The sequence below is a fragment of the Thermobia domestica genome, chromosome 3, assembly GCF_964235325.1.
Source record: "Thermobia domestica chromosome 3, izTheDome1.hap1.1, whole genome shotgun sequence".
NCBI classification, from domain to species: Eukaryota; Metazoa; Arthropoda; class Insecta; order Zygentoma; family Lepismatidae; genus Thermobia; species Thermobia domestica.
In genome coordinates, this window is record NC_137456.1 from 159,897,546 (window position 1) to 159,925,344 (window position 27,799).

The 27,799-nt window shown below is 33.3% G+C and overlaps 1 protein-coding gene across 1 annotated transcript in view; it reads left to right on the forward strand.

Annotated features, from left to right (window-relative positions):
- Positions 1 to 27,799, forward strand: part of LOC145680843 (vascular endothelial growth factor A-like) — a 78,547-nt gene that overhangs the window by 26,583 nt on the left and 24,165 nt on the right. The window contains exon 3 of the mRNA XM_081751953.1: positions 7,844 to 7,950. Within this exon, the coding sequence (XP_081608079.1) occupies positions 7,844 to 7,950 (107 nt within the window). The remainder of the gene's footprint in view (positions 1 to 7,843; positions 7,951 to 27,799) is intronic.

Sequence of the window (27,799 nt, forward strand, 5' to 3'; positions counted from 1 at the left end):
TTAGAGAAGGCTGGAATTGGGCGATAATGAGAATTGGGAATCTCTGGAAAGCGAACCAAATTACGAATGCACAAGTGTAGCTCAAGAATAGCTGAAAGCTAATCTCAACAGGCTTCTAAAATAACGACTCAAAATTATGTATGTATAATCAATGCACTCAATACAACCCAATCTAAGTAAAAAGTCAACAATAGTTTTATCATAGTTTGTAAGTTAATATGCATCGCATCAAATGAATATCAGCAATATAGTGCACAGCAGATCGGTGTGATGGTAGGATGTGTGTAACGATCATGTGGTGGTAAAGAATAAAAGGCTTTAAAGGAAAAACCGTCTGTGGTAGCTTCTTCTGAATAAAACGGATATGGATTCTAGGAAACTCGATATTCAATTGTCCCCAGAAAACATACAAGCTGCAAACGAAAACAAACATGGTAAGCCTAACTAATTCGGTCGCTCTAGTTCCTTCCTATTTACCATAGCCTCCTTTTCAAGAGAAAGGTTAGCTTAGCCTCAAATATGTTCTAACACGTGGACGTACCGTATAGATGACAGACAACAAGCCTGGCTTTGACTTCACGTAGCTACATTAATCATTCGGCGTGAGAGATTTTCACTAAAAAGCCATCGACGTCGAAACTCTGAATCAGCAGCTCCTTCTTGCTGTACATCTCGCCGTTTTTGATCGAAGGTTGCCACGTCAGAAACACAATTGGCTATCGTCGTAAGACAGTATTCCAAAAAGTGTAAAAGTTCTATTCACAATATTTTATCAGAAATAATCAGCCCGGCTTTAGGATTTTCATTTTGGGTAGGTCTGCTCCCTCGCTTATGGATACATATACACATTTGATTGATTAATGACAGTAGGAAATTATTTTTACAGTAGTAGTTGATGTTATTTTGTTAAATAATTATCTACCATTAATATAAATACTGGAAAATATATTTACTCTTTATTGTATCTTTTAGCGTTTATATATTTATCAAAATTTTTGGGTAGGCCCGTGCCTACCCGAACTACCCGCTAAAGCCGCCACTGGAAATAATGTCTTCATAGTAACGAACCGAAACAATGTTTTAAGCTAAAGATAAGTAAAAATTCCATTACATAAAAATTAAATATACAAATAGCAAGTTGTTTTCTTCTGTTATTTTCTCTCAGAGACTATTCAAAAGGTATATAAGCCAAACGTCATTTAAACCGTTACATGTGAGAATTCGGCTTCAATCTTTCTACTATTTTAGTTGGTCTATTAACTTTCTCTGCATTAGAGTGGAATGAAAGTGTTATCATCTGGAGGTAGACAAATGAGTATGCGAAACGAAGAACAGAGGAATATCTAAAATTTCAAGAATGAAGCTCTCCAATTTTATACTTATCCACAGAATACAAGGTAATACATATAGTCACAAAACCAAAATATATTGGAGCGATTTTAAATTTACAGTAATTCAAGTAATTTATTGTTCAAGTACTCTTCCAGATTTATGAAGTACACTGGGTATCCAAACTGGTGGGCCTGGGTATCCAAGTGCTGGGCCTGGGTATCCATTTGGATACAGAAAGGTAGCTTAAAAAATGCCCTGCCGTGCTGGCGTCTTTTTCATCAAATAATCTTGAATGGTCTTGAACAAGTCTTGATCAAGTTTTCTTTGACCGTGTAGAATAACCATTACAAGCCCACTTCATCATTAATTTATCTCGTGAATCAGAATCTAAAAATAGAATCATATTTCAGCAGTGCAACTCAGGAATTAGAAGACATAATTGGAGGAAAACAAACTGTAAAGCATCTAATTTCTTACTTATACTAAAAAAACAATTATCAACAGAAAGAAAATCTTAATATTCCATGCGTAATGACCTGTTCCGTTAGTGAGTTTTCTCCTTGAGATGCTACCTTGCAAGCCATACGTTATCCTTTCTTGTTAAGGGAGCCCTTTGTCATAGCTTCTGGTAAGGGAATCAAGCTTCAACAGTTTATCTTCGATATAACTCTCTGATTAGGGATCACAAATACCCTCCTTCACGGATGCCATACTGTTTAGGAACAGTGTTTCTTTCAGAAAAAAATCTCCGAGGGGGTATTTTCAGGGTCTGGGGGGGTAACGTTGGAAACCAAAAGTTCATTGATTTCACAATGCAAAGTACTCTCAATTGAAAATATAATCATAGGGAAGTGGTGGAGCGTATGGACGATTTAAAGATAGAATTTTCCTATGAAGAAAATAACAGACACGTATAGAATACTCAGTACTTGATTGAAGAATTAGATTCGTACTCGTAAATCTACTTTATAGCACATTTATGATTCTAATGATTATAATAACATGCGATTTTTTTAAAAATTAAGAATTTGTAGTCCTACCTGTTATGTTTCTCAAAGCTAACCTGCCGACAAAGCTGAGATGGAAACCATTGTTTGCAGTTCAATCACTAACACTTCATAATATCCACATAATTATGTAATACTAAAAAACTGAACTGTGAAGCACGTAAGTCAAACTGTAAGACAATTCTTCCTCCCGAATACACGCATCCACACTCACATCACAAAATAACTTCATTCTCACGTAAAAATAAAATAAAATAAAATAAATAAATAATAAAAAGGCAATTGGTAGTAGTTATTTTAAAAGTACTTTTCACTTAACGTAAACGCATTCTTCTTTGCTTTTTGGTTGCATAACGTTCTATGACTTTGCAGAGAAATTCTTCACTAGGAACTTCTTCTCCTTCAATGGAAATTCTCATGCAATGGTCCAAGGAAGTTTCCCCTAATCGATTCCTCAACGGTGTCATTATTCTGTTCATGGCACTGAAAGATCTTTCAACGGTGGCTGTTGATATTGGCACTGTTAGAATTTTTACACTGGCTTTTTTAAGTTCATCGTATCCAAAAGAAGATGTTAAAATGTATTTTAATGGCGATATCTTGTCATTCACATTTGGTGCCAGAAATTTGAAAGATTGAAGATCTGCGTATAAGTGATCTTCATCTATGCCGGACAGAATGCTACAGAGACTTTTCACATCTGATTCTTTGATATGTTGAATAGAATCAAATGATTGAAAAAATGAACACGCTGAAATCAAATCAACAGCTTGCTTATTAAACCTTCTGCCCATTTCAGTGGCTACAGCATCAGCGAATTTAGCAAGCATTCCCAAACATTTCTTTTCTTCAGATGGATCTGACTTGATTGTTCGGATTTCTGAAAGTTTAACTTTCATTTCGTCGTAAGTAGTAAAAATGGTACTAGATTCTTGCCTTGCTGCTTTATTTGCATCTTCAGAAATTGACTTCAGGTGAGCCTGAGTACTTGAAATCAGCTGGGGTAAATTCGCTGACAGTCTTCCTTTTGCAGGTACTTACTTAGATTTGACACGGATCCCAGTATCTCTACCAACAAGCACAATGTTAGAAGAAAGGTCGAGCTTTCCATTTCAATTAATATTCCACCTGCCAAGGAACAAAAATCTCCACCTTCTTTATATAAGTGCTCTAACGCCATCATTATTGATCCATAACATTTTTTAATGGTTTGAATGGTTTTGTGATGACTGAGCCAACGTACATCCATGGGTTCTGGAATTTTCAAAGTAGGGTCCTGTAACATTTTTTGAACATCGTGAAGAGCAGCTTCTCTTTTCGGAGATTGGCGGAATATCTTGCAAATGTCCCTCACAACGTAAAAAAATCTTTTTACACATGGAAACAAATTTTTTGCACTTGTCACTGAAAGGGCCAAAACATGTGCTCTACAATGTATGTACGGGACATTTCTCTTTGCCTTTTCTGAAATTCTCTTCTGCACCCCAGAAACACTACCAGAGAAATTAGAACCCCCATCGAATCCACATGCCACAAGATTATCAAATGACAAATTTCGTTTGGTTATTTCATTTTCAATACAATTTGTAATAGTTTCGGCGGTAGTGTCCTGAAGCGTAGTTATGCATAGAAATCTCTCCCTCACTACGCAGCTGTCAGTAACATATCTCACACAGACAGAAAGCTCTGATTTATTCGCTGTGTTAGTCGATTCGTCAGCCATTAACGCAAAAGGTTTATCTTTAAGTTCAGCAGCAAACTCCTCATCTAACACTTCTCCCATGCACTCCAACATCTCACAAGCTGTGTCTTTGCTGCAGTATGTTGCACGCTGACTCTTTATCTGAAGCCAGTCGTTTAAACTTTGAATACACGGAGCCATCAAATTTCTTACAATATGATCATTTTTACTCGTATGAGCCACTTCTTCTTTCACAAGAAAATATAAACTGCGCAGGAGAATATTTACAGGCTGTTTGTTTTCTTCGATTTCAGTGCTGCTTTGTTGCTGTAAAATTGAATGAATAGGTTTATTTTCATGTAAAATTCGAAGATTTTCTTTCACCATCGCACTTTTGTGATATTCAGAGGAATCATGCTTGTGGAGTTTCCCTGTAGTACCAGTTGCTTTCCTGAAATTTGTGAACGGAACTGTAATGAATACGCCTTTAGTTTTCTGTGCTACATTTAAATCATTTTGATAATATCTTGAACACACACTACAAAATGCACCTCCCCGATTCTCGTCATAAACTAACCACTTGTATTTATCTGTCCAAGAAGTCATGAAACGATATTCATGTTTCGATCTTCCCTGTACAGCAGAACATCCGGTGTTAAAAGAAGTTGAAGGAAGAGGTTCCTGTGGGTGAGATGAGGAAATAGTGGGACTCCCTTCTGGTACTCTTGAACTCTCTCCGAGCGATGACTCATGCTTTATTTTTTTGGTAAAGTATGACAGTAAAGTACCTGCTTTTCGTTTTGTGCTCATCACTGTGATTTTCAATCTGTCACTTCAAGTAAAATAAATAAATAAATAATAAAAAAGAACATGAAAAATGTAATTTGAAAGTTAGTTACAGCACGCAAAATCGAACAATCACGCAATAAACACTATTGTCTCTACCGTCTCCTCCCAGCGCACATTTTTCAGGTTTTACAAGAACAACAGAAAATTTAAGTTTTCTTGTGGAATTGTCAAACAGCCTGCATTCAAAGTTTTGAAGTAAGCCACACAACACTTCACACGCTAACAGTACGTTGCAGTTATAGAACTGTCTCAAAATTGTCAACAGCGAAAGACGCCAGCCAAGTTCTGTCCGAACCCACTTCTCTCTCTTATAGTAATAAAATGCATTTCAAATAAATATAGAAAGATAAACAGGCAGGGAAAGAGGCATGTTTTTAGTATATATATATATATATATATATATATATATATATATATATATATATATATATATATATATATATATATATATATATATATATATATATACAGAGGAGCATTTCAGGCCTGGTGTTAGAGGAGGGATAAAGCGAACCGTCTATTCCAGCTACGAGCCGATTGCCACCAAGCAACTATCACTACCGCCATACGACCTAACTTCATTGTTTCTGCCCAATAAAATTTTGCAAAAGGACAGCTTACAACCGTTGTCTATAATACATATATATACTGGAGTTTCTCTTCCTTCTTTTGTGATCTACGGTCAATATTTCTCTTTTTACTCAGCACCAAGAGGTTTTTGAATTCTAGGGAGAGGTAAGCTGCCTTTATAACCATGTTTTCCAAAATGTGTCGTTTGTTCTTATACCCAATGTACCTCACTCCCTCAGGAACCTTACGAGCCAAAAAGATAATTGAGAGAGGTTGGAAGTGTCCCTCCCGTGAACACCCTTAATGTTTACGGGAGTTCAGTTGAAAGGATAAAACCTGTTAACCGCTCCGCCCCCGCGTCTGTAGCAGCAAAGGAAGGAAAATGTCATGTGTATTTGGTGCTTGCTCTATTGGGGGTGACCGCCAATGCAATCAAACTGCTGTCTTAGTTTGCGCGACAAGAAATGAAGTTCTTGTGTAAGCTGAAGAGTAATATATCTGATGGTTATACATTTTGTTCTCTTTCCCGTTCACAAACGTACTCAAGCCAATATTTGTGTTGTTGTTGTTTTTTTTTTTTTTCCGAGTACAGAAATATATAGGTTTCTGAACATTCTTATATTCTTTGAGAATGCGCCGGGGGGGTAGCCTTCAAGTTCCGGGGGGGTAATACCCCCCCGGCTCACCCCCTGAAAGAATCACTGGTTTAGGAACCATAAATACCCTTCTGCACCGGAGCCCAAAAGAAGTTTGTTACTGATGTCCATCTGTTATTGATGGCGAGTAATGAAAATCGTACGTAAAGATTCACCGGAGAGATCAGGAACTAATTTTGTTTCTCTAAACAACTCTTAATACCGGATAATTTCTACTGACCCTGTAATAATAATAATAATAATAATAATAATAATAATAATAATAATAATAATAATAATAATAATAATAATAATAATAATAATAATAATAATAATAATAATAATAAAATTATATATATTTTATTAACTCTACTAAAATTATGAGGGGTAACGAACTTAATATTCTGGATTTTAAGATGTGAGATTATTCTTTCTACAGTATGAGGGGGGAGGCAACTGATGATATTGCACGTGGCGGAAAATTAAACTAGGGTCGATCCTGCCAGTTACATTTAACGTAAAAGAAGGCATACTGACCTAGTGGTAAGCGCTCACGTACAATTTTGATTTCAGACAGGGCTGAGGTGGCTCGGTGGTAGAGCGCCCATCTGTGGTGCGTGAGGCTCCTGGTTTGATCCTAGTTTGCACGAACTGGACTTTATGGTGGACAAATACCGTGTGTGGGGGGGGGTTCACGAGGTTCTTCCGTTTCCTCCCACTGTATTCATTCCACTATTGCATTCATTTCTTATTATCACCTTGTCGTTTAGCCCAGCCGGCATACTCGTAGGAGTATAACTACTAAAAGATTTAGATTCCAGACAGTGTGCACTCATTGGTGAATAGATCCTGTACCGTGAAACTTTTCGAAACACCTTCATTATTCCATCCCACTTTATAATTGTTACATTCGTCATTCCCTGGGAAAACTCTCTCCGAAGTCGAATCAATTAAGCAACGTCTTCAGATTGCCCCTGTGAATTCCCTGCGCCAGCTGACATGGCCGTTCATGCTTACACTTCAGCTTAAATATCATCGCTTTAATGTTCAGTAATCAGCTTAGAGACCACTAGCGTATTCGACACTAATGTCACTCATTTTGTCCTTTCTTTATTTCTTTATTTCTTTTTCCTTTTTCTTTTCTTTTTTTTTAACCCTACTCACTTTCATGCCAATGGAACTAAACTTGGGCTTAAAAAGCATCGAGATTCTCACTATTCATTTCAACGACCCAGAAAGTTAGTGATTCGACCGTAATATTGGTCATTTTTGACTACTTTTACGCCACCCCCTCCTATCTCGTACAAGCTCTAGGGGTATCTTGCATTCATGATCTTTTTCTTTTAAGGTTAGTTTTTAGAATTTGGCCCACAGAATTTTTGTTCGCGCGTATCTCCGTAACAAGGTTTCTCTTAGTAAAGTTCAACGTAAAATTTCTTCTTATTCTATGGAAGAACACATATTCAAGGTCTGTCTATATTCTATATTAACTAATGAGGTGTCTTGTTTATTTCCAATATTGGTTTAATATGATCCTTGTTCCAGTTTTACTGGTGAATTGTAACTTACGATTCATTGTTTTACCATATTTCAGCGCTTTGTGCACCCTAAATAATATTATCTTCTAATTTATTTTTATACTGTTCTAGTACTGTTCTAATTCTAGTACTGTTCTAATTCTAGTATTTTTTATACTGTTCTAATATAGTTCTAATTTCTTTTTATACTACGTATACTTATTATATATCTACTATTCCTTGCTCTTACAGGCTGCACAATGGGACACACTATGGAATATGGACAATTGTATCGAAATACAATATGCAAACCAAGGCCAACCGTTGTAAAATTGCACACACCAAATACAATATTTGATGTAAGTTAAAGTACACTTAAATTGAAATTTATTCGATATATAACAATTGAATTATCCAGTGTTTAAGGTATGTATTAGAAGTAGGTATCAGTGGCGTACACAGAATTTCATCAAAGATGTGGTTCAGACACCAATTCTCGTATCGTTCAGCACACGTGGCTTTTTGTATACGTATCTTAAAATGATTAATCTTCATTTTTCCATAATATCTTATTCGAGTAGGGGTTAATATCTGGAAACCTCTCCCTTGCGTACTCCACTTGTGGGTATTATACCGCTTGTAGACGATCCAAAAAAAGCTTGAACAAGAGTCTTGTTCAAGGCCATTCAAGACTATTTGATGACAAAGACGTCAGCACTGACGTCATTTTTGTCTTGAATTCAATAGTTTCGTTCAAGAGATTTCGTTTCGGTCCAGTTCTAAGCAATCCAATTAAAGAGCATTCAATAGCCAATCAGCGCTCAAGTTGAGTGCAGGAAAATACAAAACAACTATGATGGCATCGTGAGGCAGAGTGGTAGTTGTTGAATAAATATCTTTTTATTACTCTTTTCCATAATTATCTGATGTTCAAAGTGTGCTTATAATAATAAACAAAAGCTAATATCTGGGCTGGAAGATAATGTTAGTATTTTTGTTGATAATATACATGATTTATGTAGTTACAGTGCTTTCATGTCCATAATTGTTGCTAAATTTTGAGGCAATGATAGGTATATACAAGAATATCGGGTGTAGATTAAGAAAGAAGAGACCATCAAATAAAAAAATATATATCTGACTTTTCTTGCTTTAATAAGACGTTTTCCACTGTTATTAATCTGGAATTAAAAAATAATTGCGTACAAATTGATATTATGCTCACAAACTGAAATACCCTGGAAAGTATTACATTTTATCCTATTATAAAATATGCAATTATTTTATTATGGATTCACACGTAGTATTTCAGAAGTTATTTCTTAAGGTAGGATTTGCTATCATGCGTTCAGGTTAATTTTAGGTGGACTTTCCCGTAAGGTACAAATGCGCATCCAGACATATACCACATACACGAAAGTGAAAAAAAAAAAAAAAACAGTAAAATCGATAATGCTACTTAACAGTGTCAGGGCAGGAACATAGAAAGGGGCCCGGCTCACGCGAAAGTACTTCTGTCGGGAGCAGGCGCGTCATCGATGGAGATTATAGTGCAAGAAACATAAGAATAAGAATAGTGCAACAAACCCTTTACATCATATTCACTCGTTTGAACTCAACTAAGTATAGCCCTTGTAATGATTTGATACTGGTAATATTAAACTTCTAAACATAAAATACTTGTTCCCTACATTATACAGGCATGTTCCGACAGTGGAAATTATTATCCCAAACAGTCCTCTTTCATACGCACTCACACATTTTAACAGTAAAATTACTATTTGATTGACGGGTTATTCTTAACCAGTATCAAATATGGGATAGGTTTGTGAAGAAAGTCTGATGTAGATATGGGTGGCAAGTCCAGTGGCTGGAAAAGATATATTATCATGATCTTCGATTCCATAGCATAAATAACATCAAAAGGTAGTCATTGCCTCGTGATATGATTTTGGGAAACAGTTCGATTTTTTCTTTTTGAGTGTGATTCTGCCATTAGTACGCCATTTGAAGAATCAAATTTTTAAAAAGCTTAGTACAGGGATTTTACATTTAAGCAGCACTTTACTCTTTTAACTTAAGCTAACCTAACCCGCATTTAATGCAAAAGTGGCAAAATACTTAGTGAAACTTCGAAGGGCGTTGCTACAAAATCAATTGACCTGTTTTCTAAATGATTTAATATACCGGTAATCTATTAAATTCCAAATGCCTGCAGAAAATTAGGAAATATATGCTAATATTATATCTATTCATGCGCAGGTCTGAATTAAATCAATGCGCAGTTTCGCTTTCATTTGTTTTCATAGTTTCGGTCGCCAGTTTTGGACTGCCACCTATCAGCAAGTATATATAACACGATTCAATACTTCTATGATCGTGTAAAAGATGTTTCAAGATGATTCGAGACTCTTGTTCAAGTATCTTGAACAATACTCCTTTGAACGTGTACATTTGCGATATTGAATGGTATTGTTCAAGCTTTCTTGGATCGTCTACAAGTAGCATTATATTTGTTAAAGCTACTGGTCATTCCAGAAGTTCTGATGCTTTCAAAGGTGCACTCTGAAGTCACACTGCACGTAAAGCAATGATATTTAATTGTTAATGTATTCACATACATTGCCTGCTACATTTTTCTATCTGGAAATCAGATTATCGATTCCACATTACAAAAACGTAGGCTGCTAGTCCAGTACAAAAAGTGGTATGTAGTTCTGAATAACAAACTCATATATTGTGAATTTGATGCGAATCAAGAACTGTTGTAGAGTGAAAACAAACGGTAATCAGAAGTCAGTATAAGGTTGGTGAACAGGTGTAATTTGAAAAGGTTGCTCGGGGGTGAGATGAGGCATTATTACGAAGCAATATTTAGAAGTTATTGTTTCACCATGTTTGAGAAATTTGTCGTGAATTACGCTATATCATCGCCATCAAATTCAAAACATTTTTACGTAACATGCTTTACAGTTGTTTACAACGCCATCAGCTGCTAAACTCTGTTGTCTAGGAGTGGGAGTAGTGCTACTCCCACTTTTCAAAACTTGTAATTATCCGACCCAAAATGAATCCTTTTAACGTCTAGAAAAATGAGTAATAAGCAGAGGTGTGATCGGGCGTATACCGGAGAATACTGGGTATATTCACCTAATACTTTTATAGTCCAATATATGTTCATCTTAAATTTACGAAAGAATTATAATATACAAAGGTGGATATACGCTATACGAGGGCTGATCAGAAAGTAAGGTTACAAAGCCTGCAGTAAAACGTATATATATTATTTTATACAACCAATACAGCCAACAAATAATAGACCTACATACATTAGGTTATTTTCCGACGTAGTCTCCATATCGGTTTAGGCACTTGTCGCTTTGTGGAATGAGTTTGAAGATTTCCTTCGGTAAAAGTCCTGTCCTTGCGTGTTCAGCCACATTGTCAAGAAGTGTTTCACCTCCTCGTCTGAAGCGGAGCAATGGCCTACTAGTTTCTCCTTCAAGTACGAGAACAGGTGAAACTCGTTTGGAGCGAGGTCAGGGCTGTAAGGAGGGTGGTCTATAGTAGTACTTGGTCTAGAATGTAACCAAAATAAGGGGCGGTAAACACAATAGAAACCTATTGTATTTGTAATAGTGAAGCACCAGCGGGGTGCCCTGCAGACAATGGGTAGAAAGTATAGTTGTATAGAAATACACTATTGTTTAAATGACATATGATGACAGGTAATGGTTGTTGTACTATTGTATGTATAGTAGTGACACAAAAGAGAATAATAAAAGAGATACCTTGGGAAAATTAATGAACAATGCTAGCTTGTTATAAAGAATAATAAAAGAGAAACCTTGCAGGTGTATGTAAAGAGAAACCTTGCAGCTGTATGCGTTAAAGAATAATAATTTAGGTGTTGAACAATACCGGATTGTTATAAAAAGATTTTTAACCCGGCGGCGGCGGAAACGCGGACGCGGCGCGGGAAGGCGCGGGGGGCGCGAACGGAAAATACCCGCGTGCGCGGGCGCGAGCGCGTGACGTCATTTGAAATTTTTATTTAAATATTGGTTTTAAAAAATATGCATGTATAGTTTTGTTAGCGATGGAGAACCGTCAGTTTGTAGAAGACGTTGATGTGAAGCATAAGTTAAACGCTGAGAATGAATATCCAGATTCTCCAGATTGTACATTTGATGAAAATGAATTAGAAAGATATGAAAACGACAATATAAAAGTTTATGCAAATGATAGTGAGGTGGAATCAAATGACGAAGTGGTATCAAATGTGGATACGCCGCCATGTTCACCTGATTTATCAGAATTAAGTTGGAACTGTGAATGTGGTGTTAACTATGTGGATGTGAACTGTGTAAGAGACTGCATTGCGAAATGGAAACCAAATGATTATTTAATATGCTATGCATGTTATTGGCACGATACATGTGAATGGTCTCATGAATGTTTTTATTGTAATGATGACGTTTTAGACATTCGTGTTTGGTCTCTGTTAGTGAATCCTCGTGTACAGGAGGAATTATTTGACATTTATGCAGAAACACATACAGTTATTACAACATTGACAAGAGATTATTTTAATATTACATTTGGTGAACTATCAGTGGATGTGAATGAGCGAAAAGAACTTTTAAGTATTTTCCTTGAAAAAGACAGATCGAACGAGTATAGTGAAGTGTGTTAAGAAAACGTACTGTACATAATGTATTTCGAAAATAATTTTTGTGTATCATGTAATGAAGAACATATTAGTGAAGTTTGTGTTTTAAAAACTATAAGTGCATACTTACGTTTTAATAATAATATTTCTTGTGAACAATGCTTGCTGCATCTTGAACATCAATGTTTATTTCACGATGATATTGGAACTTTTGCTGTAGGATATTTATCCAATGATATAACTCTTATTGATTTATTTGAAGTGTTTGAAGAACACCATAGTGAAATTTCAAGTATAAACTTTATACGCAAAGTGCGTGATTGTTTAAAGAACACTGAATTTGTTGGACAAATTATACCATTTTTCTTAGAACGTAAACATAAAATTTCACCATGTGTTAATGAATATATTATTGACATACAAGGTTTTAAGATTTCAAATCATGAATTTATTATACGTGAATTTTGTTTAACTGCGTGTGATGATACAGTAAATTTGCATTGTTTAATAAAATCACCAGTAGAATACAATATACTTCCATTAGGTTGTCAAAAACAAATTGAATGGTTAACATTAAACTTACATGGATTAACTTGGAATGATAAATGCGGTTATACTGTATCACATATACGTAACCTTATATATCAACTTTGTAAACAAGATGCAACCTTTTATTGTAAAGGTGCAGAAAAAACACTTTGGATTAAAAATATTTTTGCACTAGCTAATGTTATTGATTTGGAAAGTAAACAGTGTCCACCATTAAACACAATGCATGCAAACGTGTGTAATGATTATTGTGCTTTTCATGAACAAAATATTAAACTTGAGAAAAAATCAGGATGTGCATTTCGTAATGCACAACAATTATGTTATTGGTGGAAGTTTCAACGTACTATAACATTAACTAATGCATTTGCAAAGTTGTAAAAAGGATATATGTTCTTGTAAATAAAAATACAAGATTTTAAATTGTAAATAAAACATTTTTATTAAACTAATCTACTTGTTTTTCTTTTTCATTATATTGCTTACATGATTGAATACAATTTTATCATTTTGTTTAAGATTATTTTTTTTGAACAAATTTAAACATTCGTTAAAGCTTTTCTTTTGTACAATATGATGCAGAAAGTACAACACAAATTGTCCACACAAGATTGAATTATCATCTTGATATGCGGAACTATTTGTAAAATATATTTTACAATTTTTATTTAAAAAAGTTTTTATTTCTTTTGGAAATGGTAATGCTAAGCTATCGAAGTAGTATCCTCTTTGATTTTCATCAATGAATACACACACCCAATGTGTGCCACCTGAAGATGAATTGCTTAAATTTATAATAAGTCCAGCCGGTGGTTGTACAGTTTTTGGTATTCTATCAATAGGATAAATGCCATGCACATTTGCACCAGTAAGTTTATCACGAAGTAACACTTTTATTAAATCATCCGTGTACATAACTTTTGTTTTTTAAATTCACATCACTTTACATCACTTTATACCCGTATATGTTGGAAGACCTAGTGGAGTATATGGAATATTTTCATAAAACGAAATAATATGTTTAAAATATTCATGATAGAGTTTTTTATAACTTTACCAATAACGATGAATGGTGCTAACGCATAAAAAATACTTTTGAGAAACTTCATAGTATGATACCTTACAACTCTTTGAATAATCAAGCACAAATATTACAATATACAATGTTTAACACACTTTGTACCAGTAGGGCGCATGTAATTCATATGCTTAGAAGTGAACAGTTATACTTCTTTTATTAAAATGATACTTTTAAAAAGTATTATCAGTATATATATTTCTATCTTTATCAATTTGAATTAAAGAATCAAACTGAGCGTAAACAATACATGTTATAGGCTCAGTTAAATTTTCAGAAAATTAAACTTTAACATTTACAGGTGCATCACGCACAAGATCCCACGTACAATCATCTAATGTTACTGTAGGTGATAGAATAAATGCATAAAGAGTATAGCCGTGTGGATATTCTTCAGGAGTAATAGTATGTGCATCATCTTTATAATATAAACCAGTACCGGAAAACAGAGAATGGTAACTTAGAAGGTACAAATTGTTTTTAAAATCGGGGGTGAGGGGACTGGGAGGAAAAGATTTTGATCCAACTTGTAGTTGCAGTTTGTTAACGTTAAAGTGTTGAAAATGAAATGGATTTAGTTCAGATTTTCCATTAAATGCCGAATTGGAAACAAACCCGATAACAACACCTTTAGGTACGTTACCCAGAAAAATATTATCAAGATTGTATGAATTAACGTTTGCAGGAATAGTATACGATCTTGTTTGTACTCTTGTAAGGGGATATTTTGCTGTTTCATGATTCATATTAGTATTGATTTCCATTGCTAAATGCGGTGCAACATCAATGCGACGTATATGTAGAGTAACATCTTCAAGTTTTACTTTATAAGAAGTATTTACAGGAGATAATAAACAAAAAGCATCTTTACTACGATGTAATTTTATACGAAGACCTACTTTATTTACAAGTGCTCTTGGTAATCCAGCAATATCTGTATACAAACGACCATACATTTCAAACGATTTACTATTTTTAATATAATTAGCACGTTGTTGAAAACCTACATTAGCATTGCCTATGGTATCAAATTGTTTAGCAGTATCTTTATACCACATACCTAATTTCAAATGTGTATCAGAAGCATCACGGGAATAATTTAATAATGTTTCAAGGTACGCACGATAAGGATAAAATCCTGATGAAGAAGTAATTAATTTATCATTTAATGAAATGTCAATTTGACTAAATAATGAATGTAGGAAATTATTTGTTGGTGCTACAACATCAGTGTCAGCTAATGGTGTATCATCAGGTTTTGTAATTTTACAACGTACGTAAAGATAAAGATATGCAGTATGAATAAATTCTCCTGTTTCACCGGGAATAAAAAATTCAATAGGTCCATCAGAACTTAATGTTGAAATTGGACGGTATTCAGCATTAAAGCAAGATTCAATTGCAGTTTGTGTCATTGGAGTACTAAATAAATCGAAATCATTGGTACAACATTCCACACTGTTTGAATTAAGTAGTGCCATTATGAAAATATATCTGTAACACGACTTATTTTTCTTTTTACTTTTCTTTTGCTTTTGCTTTTGTTTGTACGCTTACGTTTAGTTGGAGGTCCAAACCGAACAATTGCCGGAGCTTTACGCTTGCGTGGCCGTCTCTTACCACTTCCAGTTAATAACTGACCAACTTTGTTAACAGCTTTTGTCTTTAATGTTTCACCAGCTTCTTTTACACGTGCACGAACAGATTCTTTAAATGGTTTATCTTCTAATACATCACCCGCTACTTGTATTCCCGTTTGTAATGCTTGTCGACCTAAAGTTTTTGCACCCTGTTTAAGAAATGGTAATGCAAAACGAAATAATCCTTGAAAGAAACTACCTATACCATGTCCCCGTTGATATACAGGTCCTGAAAAGTATGGGATACCATGTCCGTAATGCCGTCTAAATTTCATGATTAAAATATAATTAATTAATTACTTTTTATTAGGAGAGCGCTTAAAATGAAGTGTAACACTTAGTGTCCCAGAACGAAATGGCAAATTTCGTCCTGCATGGTCTTTTAATAGTATTTCAATACTGTTAAATGAAAACTTTGCAAGTGGTAGATAATGAATATCTTGAAATGTTAATGTTTTTACTTTACCGTATTTTACATTTGATGTTGTTGCAATACGTAATAAAGGTGCTTTTGTATCACCTAAAAACTGATATTGTATGATATCAGTATAAATAAAAATTTGATGAGGATATCCAATATCAACATACGGTTGTTTAAATCCACGTTTATACAAAACAAGATCTTTATGTTGACGAAGTCCTAATTGCATTGCTAATGTTGCTGATAATAAGGCATATTCAACACGATCACTACAATCTACTTGTACAATATTTGATAAAGAAAATTTTATATCTTTTGATATTTTATTTAATTCATCAATAATATGATGTGCAGAGTGATAATATCCACTTACAATTTTACCTTTTTGTGCTTCTTCATTTTTTATTTTATACCACATAACATTTTCTCCATCGTTAACATTATAACATGTTAAAGGAACATGTAATTCACTTAATCCTACATGCCAATCGGTTTCTGATAATTGAATATTATTTTTTAGTTGATTAATAAAATGTGTTGGACTATTTGTAGGATATACATCAGTACTTGCGTTTGATACAAGTGTAATGTAAAAACTATCATCAATACTTTCAGAAATCATTTTCGTTTAAAGTGAAGTGTTAAGTTTGAAGTTCCAAATTGAAATGGCAATTTTAAACCGTGCTCATCTTTTAAGTTTACTTCAATCGTGTTAAAATAAGATTTTACAACTTTAACATATTGTGGTGTGTGAAATAGAAAACATTTTACATCTCCGTGCTCAATATTATAAGCACTAACTTTACGAAGTACTGGTCCAATATTTTCTTGTTGTTTTACAATATCAACACAAACATTAAAAACGTTTGGTATATTATATTCTAAATTGCATGGAAATTTTGCACGTGTTACGCTTGGAATATCTTCATTAACTGGTTTTACAAAAACAGCATCTGTAAACTCTGTTGTATTTTCATTTATAAATCCCAGTAAATGTTGCAATCCGCGTGTCATTCCAATAACACAAAAATCTTTTAATTTTAAAGAATGTCTAATTCCAACTTGATTTTTATTTTTATAATATTTTAACATGCGTAATTCTTCAGGAATCATTTCTAAAATGGATGTAATAGAAGTATAGTATCCTGGTGTAATATCAACATGTACAATTTCAAGTTCATCATTAACGATGGTTTCAATTACAATTTTTTCATTTTTACCTACATTATAAAAACTAAAAGGAACATTAAGTTGTGTTAATGCAACATACCATTCTCCTTCACTTAAGTGAATAGGTTGTGCTAACTTTACTATAAATGAAGAAGTTGTATTATCAGTAAAAATTTCACTACTAGCATTTGAAGGAAGAGTAACATAGAAATCATGTTCTATCATTGAACTCATTTTGAAGACTGAACAGAATTTGTTTTAATCCATGAATTCATACTTGATGGATATCCCAACCACTTTACATACATCATATCTTTTTTTCGTTTTAGTACTTTTTCAATTAAAAATGTTTTGTTTGAATTTACATTTACTTTTTGTAATTCTTCTGTGTAAAATATTCCTTTAATTTCCTCATCATTCCAATCTTTTAATTTATATGTAATAGGATTTGTCGGAATACATTTATCAACAATAAAAATTTCTTGTGACCATTTTGGTAAATATCCCTTTTCTAATTTATGTTTATATTTACTAACACGCACATAATCACCAGGGTGAAATTTACATGTTAATTTGTTTTTATTCGTTTTATCACCGTACAACGTATTCAAAACTTGATCAACATTAGAGTAATTTACATTGGCTGGTGCCATTTTAATACTACTATGATAGGAATGATTATAATTTTTTACAAATTGATCTAACACATCTATATAACGGTATGTATTTTTAGCCGTAAAATAACGATACAATTTTTCTTTTAATGTTCTTATAAAGCGTTCAGCTAATGCACATTTAATTTCTGAATGTACACTATAATGATTAATTTCGTATTCTTTAAATAAACGTTTTACATGTTGATTATAAAATTCCGTACCTAAATCGGTTTGTACATTAAACACGGGTAGTTTAAAATTTTTTAAAATTTTTTTGATTGCTTTTGCCATTTCAGGACCTGTTTTTGTTTTTAAGGGAACACAATACGCATACCGTGAAAAAATATCGATACAACATAATATATACTTATAATTTTTGTTATACTTTGCAATATTTTGCATATCTGCTAAATCCATTTGTAATGTTTCATTTGGTGCACTAACATAATATTGTTTTCGTTCAAACACTTTACGTGCTGGTGCATGTAATGTATATGCATCTTGAGATGCTAACCAATTTTTAATTTTCTTTTTTGATAATTTTGTTTTTGTTTGTAATGTTTTAATACTTGATAAAGAAGCAGGATTCGTATAATCATAATATAATTTTGACAATTTTCCCATTTTTTATTTACATTTTATATTCTTTCCAGTTTTTAAAAATATTTGTTACTAGTGTTGGACTTTGTGATTTTTTAACTTTGCTATGTGATTTCACTATAGGAGTAGAAATAAATTCACGTGGTACATTAAGATCATCCAATAAATTTTTAAACTCGTGAATGCCTATAGGATTTCTTGAATATTTTCGTGTACGAACAACATCATTTATTAAATCAATAATATTAGAACCTGGTATTATTTTTCCTTGAATACGTACTGTTCCTGATTGATCCCAATGAATTTTATCAGAACTTGTTAACTGTTTTAATAATAGATCTGTTTTCCTTCGTTGTGTTTTTGGTACTGATTGTAAAATGTCTGATACAAAGGGTAAAATAGAATTATTTTTTTCTACTTCTTGAGATGATGTTGATGATGATGATGTTTGAGGAACATCTTTTTCAATAATAGGTAATGTAATTGGATTTTGTGAAACTGATGAAGTATAATTTAAATATTGTTGTAATGCTTGCTGATACAATTTCCATTTTTCTTCAATACTAAGATTACGACGTTGTAAAATACTATTCATTTCTTCATCTAAACGCGATTGATGTGAATCTATTGATTTTATATTTGCATGCATTTGATGCATTGCATTTTCAGGCACTAATATCATTTTACGAAATTCCGACATACTTATCTTCCAAACAAACTACTTGCTACTGCACCAAGTAATGGTCCTAAAATTAATGGTAAAAATGCCCCACCTTTCTGTAATAAAATTTTCTTTTTCTTATTAAGTGCTGTACGTTGTGCAGATAAAGCACGCAAGATCTTTTTATGTCTACGTAAACGTTGCTTCTGACGCGAATTCAACGGAATGTTTCCTTTTATTGTGTTTTTAGCAACTTGTGAAATAGTACGTATTAAATCACCAGATGCATGTCGTATAATTTGTTTTCGCTTTGCGCTTTTGCATTTGCACAAAGCACGGAGAGTATCAAAGTGTTGTTTCACCTTCAACATCTTGAACTAAACTAAACGTAAATGATTGAATTACTGTCTTTTACATTTGCATATACATGCAGTGTTTCATTAGGAAAAATATTTGTACGTAATCGTAATGCATCATTTGTTTTTTGGGTCAAGTCAAATAACAAATAAGTGTGAGGTTCACGTGTTACATCTTCGAACACATTCACAACTTGCTTACTATATCGTGGCATAATTTGTCTTGCTAAATATTGTATTTGTAATTTATCACGAGGATTTTTAAATACTATAATATAATGTGCATTTAAACTTATATCACGAGCATGTTTTCCTTTTGGAAATAAATTTTGAACAATAAATATTACTGTTAATTTTTTATGATGTGCATATTTTGTAAATAAGTTTGCAACATCACCATTGGTTTCAGACATTAAGTCATCTAATATTAATAATGAATTTTCTTGTATTTCAAAATTATTCATATCTGGAATTCCTTCTATAAATCGAATTTCTGAACTTGCATCTAAATTTGGTATGACTGCGCCATAACACCAAACAATTTCATTAAATTTCATAGTAAACATTTCATCACGTTCATTTAATAATCGATTTACAAAACATGTTTTACCTGCACGTGAAGGACCAGCAATTAAAATGGTTGATGGATGTTGAAACTTTAACATCTTGTATTAAACTGAATGCACACAATAGATACTTTACTTTATATACACTCATTCACACACTCACTCACTCACACAATTAACAACATAAATTAAAAAATAAATTAAGAATAAGTTAAACAATAAATATTAAAGCTTGAAATGACTAGAATATGAATGAATGACTAGAATAAATGAATGACTAGAATGAAATGTATACTTTGGTTTACAATTTATAAGTTTGCACAGCAAACGATGGAATAAATAAATAAATAAATAGTGAAACTCTACTAATGATCTGTTAAAAAATAAATAAATAAATAAATAAAAACAATCACTTATAAGCCAAGCTAAAATTATTATTGTACATATCCATGAGGTAAACTTTTTGTCTTTGGTATTGGTTCGTCAGTTTGTATATCGTCAATACGTTTACGTTTTTTGTTTACCTCTTGGTGTGTTTTTGTCTCTTTACGCGAAAAGATAGTGAAGCCCTGTTTTCGCACAATGCTATTTGGATTTTCTATAATTGTACAATTAATATTTTCTGTCACTAATCCATAGAAACTCTCAAAGTTTATTCTTTGAGAGGTCCTATCATTTAGTGTAATTCCCCGAATTTTGAAAATATTCCGAAATTCCCCTGCGGCATTTTTAAGCCGCATACTATAATTTTTTGGCCCTAAGCCTATAAACGTTACAAACTCCCACCCTTCTTCAATTTCATCAGTGAGATCACCCAAATAGCTTCCAAGCTTTAACGGAGGTTCCCTATCTTTTTTACACGTAAACATAATACTGTCTGTGTCACAATAAATTACGTCTTCAGGTCCTACAGTCACAAGTAAATCATATAATTGTAGCCTGGCCCATGAAGTAATAAAACCAGCAAGGACGACATTGGAAAATTCTAAAGGTACATTTTCAGTTTCCAAGTCTTTATATGTTAGAATAAGATGTTCATCACCAACTGGAATAACACTATGAACCTCATATCTCGGTGTAGCAAGGTACCTATGGAACTCTGTCCCACTATCAATAATTACACACCGTGTCATATCTGTACGCTGTCCCCATTTTCCGTATAAGGAATTGAGGTACAACTTCGCGCATTGTCTAAGTCCAGGGTTCGAGCTAATATTATCTTTATTTAATTTTATGCCTTCGTGAGCATAGTAATCGTCAATATACTTATCTTTGTCTTCTTCAGTTTTACACCAAGCAGGATAGCCTGAAGCTTCCTGCTTCATCTGAAGAAACGTATTCACATAGTCCCGGAATAAACTAGGTGAATTCCGATCTTCAGAACCCATGAGTTCGAATTCCCATATTTCATAAATTTTGACGATTTTATATCCGTTTTCAAGAGCACGGTGAAGCTCTGGTGTACAAAAAGTTCCAGTTAATGCACGTTCAGTATCACTATGTGTGCAATTATCAATAGTTTCTCCTTCCATACATAGCCTACAAAGTCCAAATATTAATCGGCTTTGCGCTACATATGGTAAGATGGGAAAAAAGAGTTGTTTAGGAGCCAATACAGTACATTTTACAATCCCATGAATTTTTCCCACATCTGGGAAAACCGGCCCCTTATGCACCTTAGGTGCCCCCACCGGAAGAGGTTTCCTTGCCATTACGTAGGGGTATAACGATGTAATATCATAATAACAAATGGATTCATCGTCCGCACAATTCACATATGAACGAAATACTTCAGTACGGCCTCCGTTGTAGCAACTCTTAGGAATAAGAAAGTCTGCAGTAGTATCACAATGTTCTTTAAGGAACTTTTGTAAATCTACATCTGTGCGTACTTTATTATCCCAAGAGCACTCCCATATTTCATACAAATTCATTTTTAGAATTTCTGTGAAATATTTTCGCCGGATTTCCGTATGTTCGTACCTTTTTTCAAATGTGTTGTACGGACCATGTGCATTATCTATTATGGCATTACGGTTATTTGGAAAACACGTTTTACAGGCATGCCAGTAACATCCCATAAATTCGAACACGGCATTAAGCTCTGCATTGTATCCGTCAACATTATACCTTCCAAAAGATTGTTCTCCGTTTCGTCCAGCATGCTGGATTTGTATACCCAATTGGTGTTCCATATACTTTAGCCATTTCATTGCTTTTTCACTGGTTTTTGTTTTATAATGGTACCCCAAAGGTGGTATAACAGAAATACTTTCTTCTGGAAGATATGATGTACGATATGTTTGCATGGCTAAACTTGCAATCGTAGACGATACTAGAAAACATTGTAATCCACCCGTTTTCTCTTCTATGATATTACTAAATTTAATAACAGCTTCTGTGAGAATTCTCACATCATTTTCACAGTACTCCAACATTTCCTTTTGCAAATTAAATTGCTCTCCCAATTGCACCCGTTCTTGGTGCCATCCCTCCAACCGCTTTCTTTCTTCACCAGATCGCGATTCAGGATCATAGTATTCTATTCCCGGATATGGTCCTACATAATTTTGGTTCTCTACTGTATTAAACAAATATGGGAAATCTCCCTTCTTTAAATTTTCTGAAAGGCCTAACGTCTTAGGTAATTTTGATAATTTTACACCAACAAACAAATAACTATCTCTAAAAATGATTTTGTTATGAATAGAAATACTAAAAATCTTTTGACCCTGAATTAAAGTTTTTGGAATGATATGCTGGGACTCAATGAGAGATCTCAAACAGAAAATGCTATCAAAACGACTACCATTATGACTTATGACGCATACTTTACTAAATAGGGGTCTATCTAATAAAATATGTGTAATAAATTCATCAATGGTTTTAAAAGAAAACGAGCGGTTACCGTTTTCATCACCACATGTACTGCAGGCTTCATCAATACCTATGTTCATACATTTATGGCATACATGTCTAGCGCATACCAAGCAAACAACGTGTTCCCGTTCCCCACGCTCATTTTCCGGTTTGAGCATGGTTTCTACGTCAAAGACAATATAAAGAAACCTCTTGATATGAGTAGGTTTTACTTTCTTCACATAACATGAGTGACCTTCCTGTACATGTTCACGACATGTACTGCAAAAGTATTCACCACATGTATGATCAGATTTACGTGTTCTTAAATCATAGAGTGCATTACAGTTGATGCAAACTTTAACATATTCACACACATTCTTGCCAATTTTATTACCTTTTAAGTGATTGTCGAAACATTCACCCCTAGTAAAATATCTATTGCATGCATTGCATTTCATTTTATACATCGTGACATCAAGTTTATGCATATGTTCGCAAGATGAACACATTAACTCACACTTATGATAACGATTTAAACCTTTAAAACCCTTTAAACAATGCAAGCAGTACTTTTTTTTTCTTAGAAATGACGTTATTGTACGAATAGGGCGGAAATGCCCAATAGTTCCTCTTTGATCGTAATAAATATATATAGGTTTTGCGTTTTGTAACTCTGGTCTTTGTACTTGTGTTTCCGGATAACGTACTCTAAATTCACGTTTGCTTTCGGGTACTTTTTCATAAATAATAATTTGATAGTTTGGACTTAAATGTTTCTGAAACAATTCTACATCATTGAAATCGCAACCGTGTTTAACGCTAACACCTGCCTCAGTACAAAGCTTAATTGCTCTACCTTTTAATGTATCTCGAGTTGGATCTGTTAAATGAGTCAAATTTCCACGTGTTTCGGTATGCTTTGCTATACCCCAAGCAATACTTTTAGGTAAACAAAGTTTTTCATTATCAGTTCCCGGGAGCTCAACCAAATGTTGTACTAAAAATTCATTTAACGGTAAATATTTGTTTAGTGTGGAATTATTATCACGTGTTCTTCCAGCACCAAACATCGAATTTACTATATGAAATCGAAACAGAACATGATTACCTAAAAGGAAGTCTTCATTACTATTTAATACTCTAGTAATAGAAGCTAAAACGGACTTAGCAGAAATGTCTTTGCGGCGTCTCCATGGAACATACACTGCTTTCTTATCCTTACTATTAGAGGAATCAATGTACATTCCAACAAAATCGTTAGGTCTCGCATTGTTTAGTACATTATCCAATGCAAAGTTCATTAGGTTTTCAATATAGGCCGCAGGATTTCTAATTTCTTCATTTCCCATTGGCCTTACCGCAATTTCATGTCCCACCAAGTTAAACTTAGTGAAACTTTTTCTGCTTTCATGTACTACTTCGAAATTACCTTCCCCTGTATTTTGAACATCTGTATGTCCGCTACGTTCACTTGGAGGAACGTAACCAGAAGTACTAGGCTGTGGAGAACCCATTCCGTAACCACGAGTATCCCGTGAACATTGTACACTTGATACCTGTACTTCATTATTTACAACATCCACAGGATTTTGTCCGTTTTCACATAACTCGTTTAATAAAGCCTCCACATAATCAGATGTTCCAAACTCATCGGGATTTACTAAAACTGCGGAATTTTCAATTGTTTGTGTACCATCTGTTGCTTCATTTTGTATTTGTTCATTAATAATTTCATCAATTAAATTAAAATCTTCTTCTTGAAGTATGTTTTCCAAGGGTTGACTTTCTTGGTGGACCGAGGTTACGGAATTTTCAACAGATGGCAACACATTATTATGAACCAAAATAAAACGTGATCCATAATTACAAAATTCGGCTACCTCTGTTGCATTCATCCTATCACCTTGTGCACAATTAAAATAATTAAAATGAATGAATTTGTCATGTGCCCACTGGTACATGATTTGCTCACGGAAAAATCCGTGTACAAATAAGTCAACAATGTCAGCACTAGACATTGCATATTGCAATATAAGTGCTTGATTATCATGGTAAAAATTAAAAAGAGCTGATAACAAGGTATCATACCTTTCACTGCCACGAAATCCTTGGCGTTGCTTATCCATAATACGCCACCAGGTCTCCAACACGCGCTCCTTCGTGTTCAGGCCTTCTATAACAGCAGAAAGGTAAATTTCATCAATTTCGTTAAACTCGTTTACGTATGATGCACCGAGAAATTCCATCTGTAAAATATAAAAACAAAAATTAGTATACATTAAAATAAATACAACAATATAATGTTATTCAGTTAACAATATTATTTAGTTTCTTTCTAAGAAGCTCTACTTATTTTTTCTGTTAATTTTTTATTTCTTCAGTTCTGCAAGAACTTCAATGTTAAAATAGAGTGTAATCATCATTAAAATTCTGCAAGAAGTTCATTCTTAAAATAGAGTGTGATCATTTTAAAATTCTGCAAGAACTTTGCTGTTAAAATACAATGTAATCGTATTTAAATTCTGCAACAACTTTGTTCATAAAATAAAGTGTGAATCTATTAAAAATTACATTTTGTGCAATGGTAAAACAAATTTCGTTTGTTTTAAATAAAACATTATTGTAAATATTTAACAGTACAATTTTTAAAAATAATACTTTATATACAAATATTTAATCAAAGTATAAAAACATAATCATTCAAATATGTATAGTATGTAAATATACTTACGATGATCTTCTAAGTAAATCTGCTATGTATTCTAAACTTGGTAAAAATCAGGATTTCTTCCTTCCTTCCTTTCTTTTTCTTTTGTTTTTTTTTCTTCTTATCTTGTTTTGAATTTCAACAACTGCAACAATACAGTTAATATTAATACTCTTTTCTAAATATAATATTTTAATATTTCATTTATTATATGTTTCTATGAATTTATTCACTAAGTAAATGTTGTGTTAAAGGTACGGTTACCAACATTCATATGATAATATTTCGTCAGCAACGGGGGTATATATACACAATGCCTAACAAAAAAAATAAAAATAAAACCAGTTTAAACCAGTTTAAACACCTGCAGCAAAGCAAACAAAAGAAATTCCTAGCATTACTAACAAAGGAATTTTTTAAACCCAGTAACATAAGGTACAAATTACATCATATTGTGTAATATTGTTACTGTTACTAAATTTAAAATATGTTAAAGCACCTGCGTACGAGATTACAAAACGAAATGCGTTTGGTTCGAGATTACAAACGAAATGGTTTTGGGTACAAGACTTTAAATGCGTTTGGGTACGAGACTACAAACTGTGTTGTAGCTTATACAAGTAGTAGTGTTATATTCCGTATTAATATTATAATTATTATTTTGGACGGTAATTAAATTATATTTCATGCAAAGTATACGTATACAAAACGTGTACGGTAAATCATAATACATTTTTATGTTTATGTTCGGAACCGTTTGTGTAATACATGTATAAACATGTACACAAATTGTGGATAAACTGTTAGGATTATGTTCGGCAATGTTCGGGAAACTTCGGTTAAGTTCGGAACCATTTGTGTGGTACATTAACCAATATGTACAAAATTCTACATACATTTTTGTTTGTTCGGCAATGTTCGGAAAAGTTCGTGTTAACTTGTTTAAATTTTTAATTATTACTGTTTTAAAAATAATGTATACTAGATTAATGCACATTAAAATCCATCCGCCATATTTGTTTCTTCAAACAACGCCACCTGTACCATAACATTCACATTAGTGTGTATAAGACTGTGCGTGTGTGTACATGTACCATAGCAAGTTACCGAGTGTTGTTTGTCCGGCAATACATCGCGCAGTTTGCGGGCGGCAATATTTTACGCGTCCCGCGTCGCGAAAACCTTTTTTCCGGGCGCAAATACCACGCGGCGCGTACCGGTCGCGGTAAAAAAACGCGCGGCGCATACCGGTTGCGGTAAGAAACGCGCAAAAATGGTATTTATTTTAGTAATATTATTCATTTTACCTATTCATATAAAATATATCCTTTAATAAACATATTTCCAAAGTTTGAAAAAAATCGACGCCATATTGTTTATGTAAATTCATTAAATTTTTATTTTAAAGTTACAATGTTCTAAGCTGTATAGTAATGTTCCTTAGGTCCTAACAATTAAGAAAATACCTTTCTTTACTTTCTACGACCAATAGTTGGCCGTAAAAACCCAAAAATGTAAAATGTACTTTTTGAACATGCCTCGTATAAAATCGAAAAAAATAAAAATTGTTCAAATGTATCATGTAGGGTGTCTCTCTATATAGATTTTGACCTGACAAATCGATTTCCGTTGTCCATTTTCACTTACGATCAACCGTTTAGGAGCTACGCCCATTTAAAATTATTTTCAAGTTACAGTGTTCTAATCTGTATAGTCGTGTTCCTTAGGTCCTAACAATTAAGAAAATACCTTTGTTTTGTTTCTACGACCAATAGTTTGTCCAAAAAAGCGAAAAAATAAAAAACTATACTTTTGGAACACACTGTATAAAATAAAAAAAAATAAAAATTGTTCAAATGTATCATGTAGGGTGTCTTTCTATATAGATTTTGAGCTGACAAATCGATTTCTGTTGTCCATTTTCACCTACGATCAACCGTTTAGGATTTATGACCATTTAAAATTATTTTAAAGTTACATTGTTCTAATCTGTATAGTAGTGTTCGTTAGGTCCTAACAATTAAAAAAATACCTTTCTTTTCTTTCTACAACCAATAGTTGGCCGTCAAAAGCCAAAAATGTAATGCTAGAGCCCTACATGCCCACCCGCCACTGTTAGCCCCCACAAAAAATTGTTCAATTTTATCATGTAAGGTGTCTTTCTATATAGATTTTGACCTGATAAATCGATTTCTGTAGTCCGTTTTATCGTATAATCAATCGTTTAGGAGCTACGCCCATTTAAAGTTATTATACGGAAAAAATCTTAG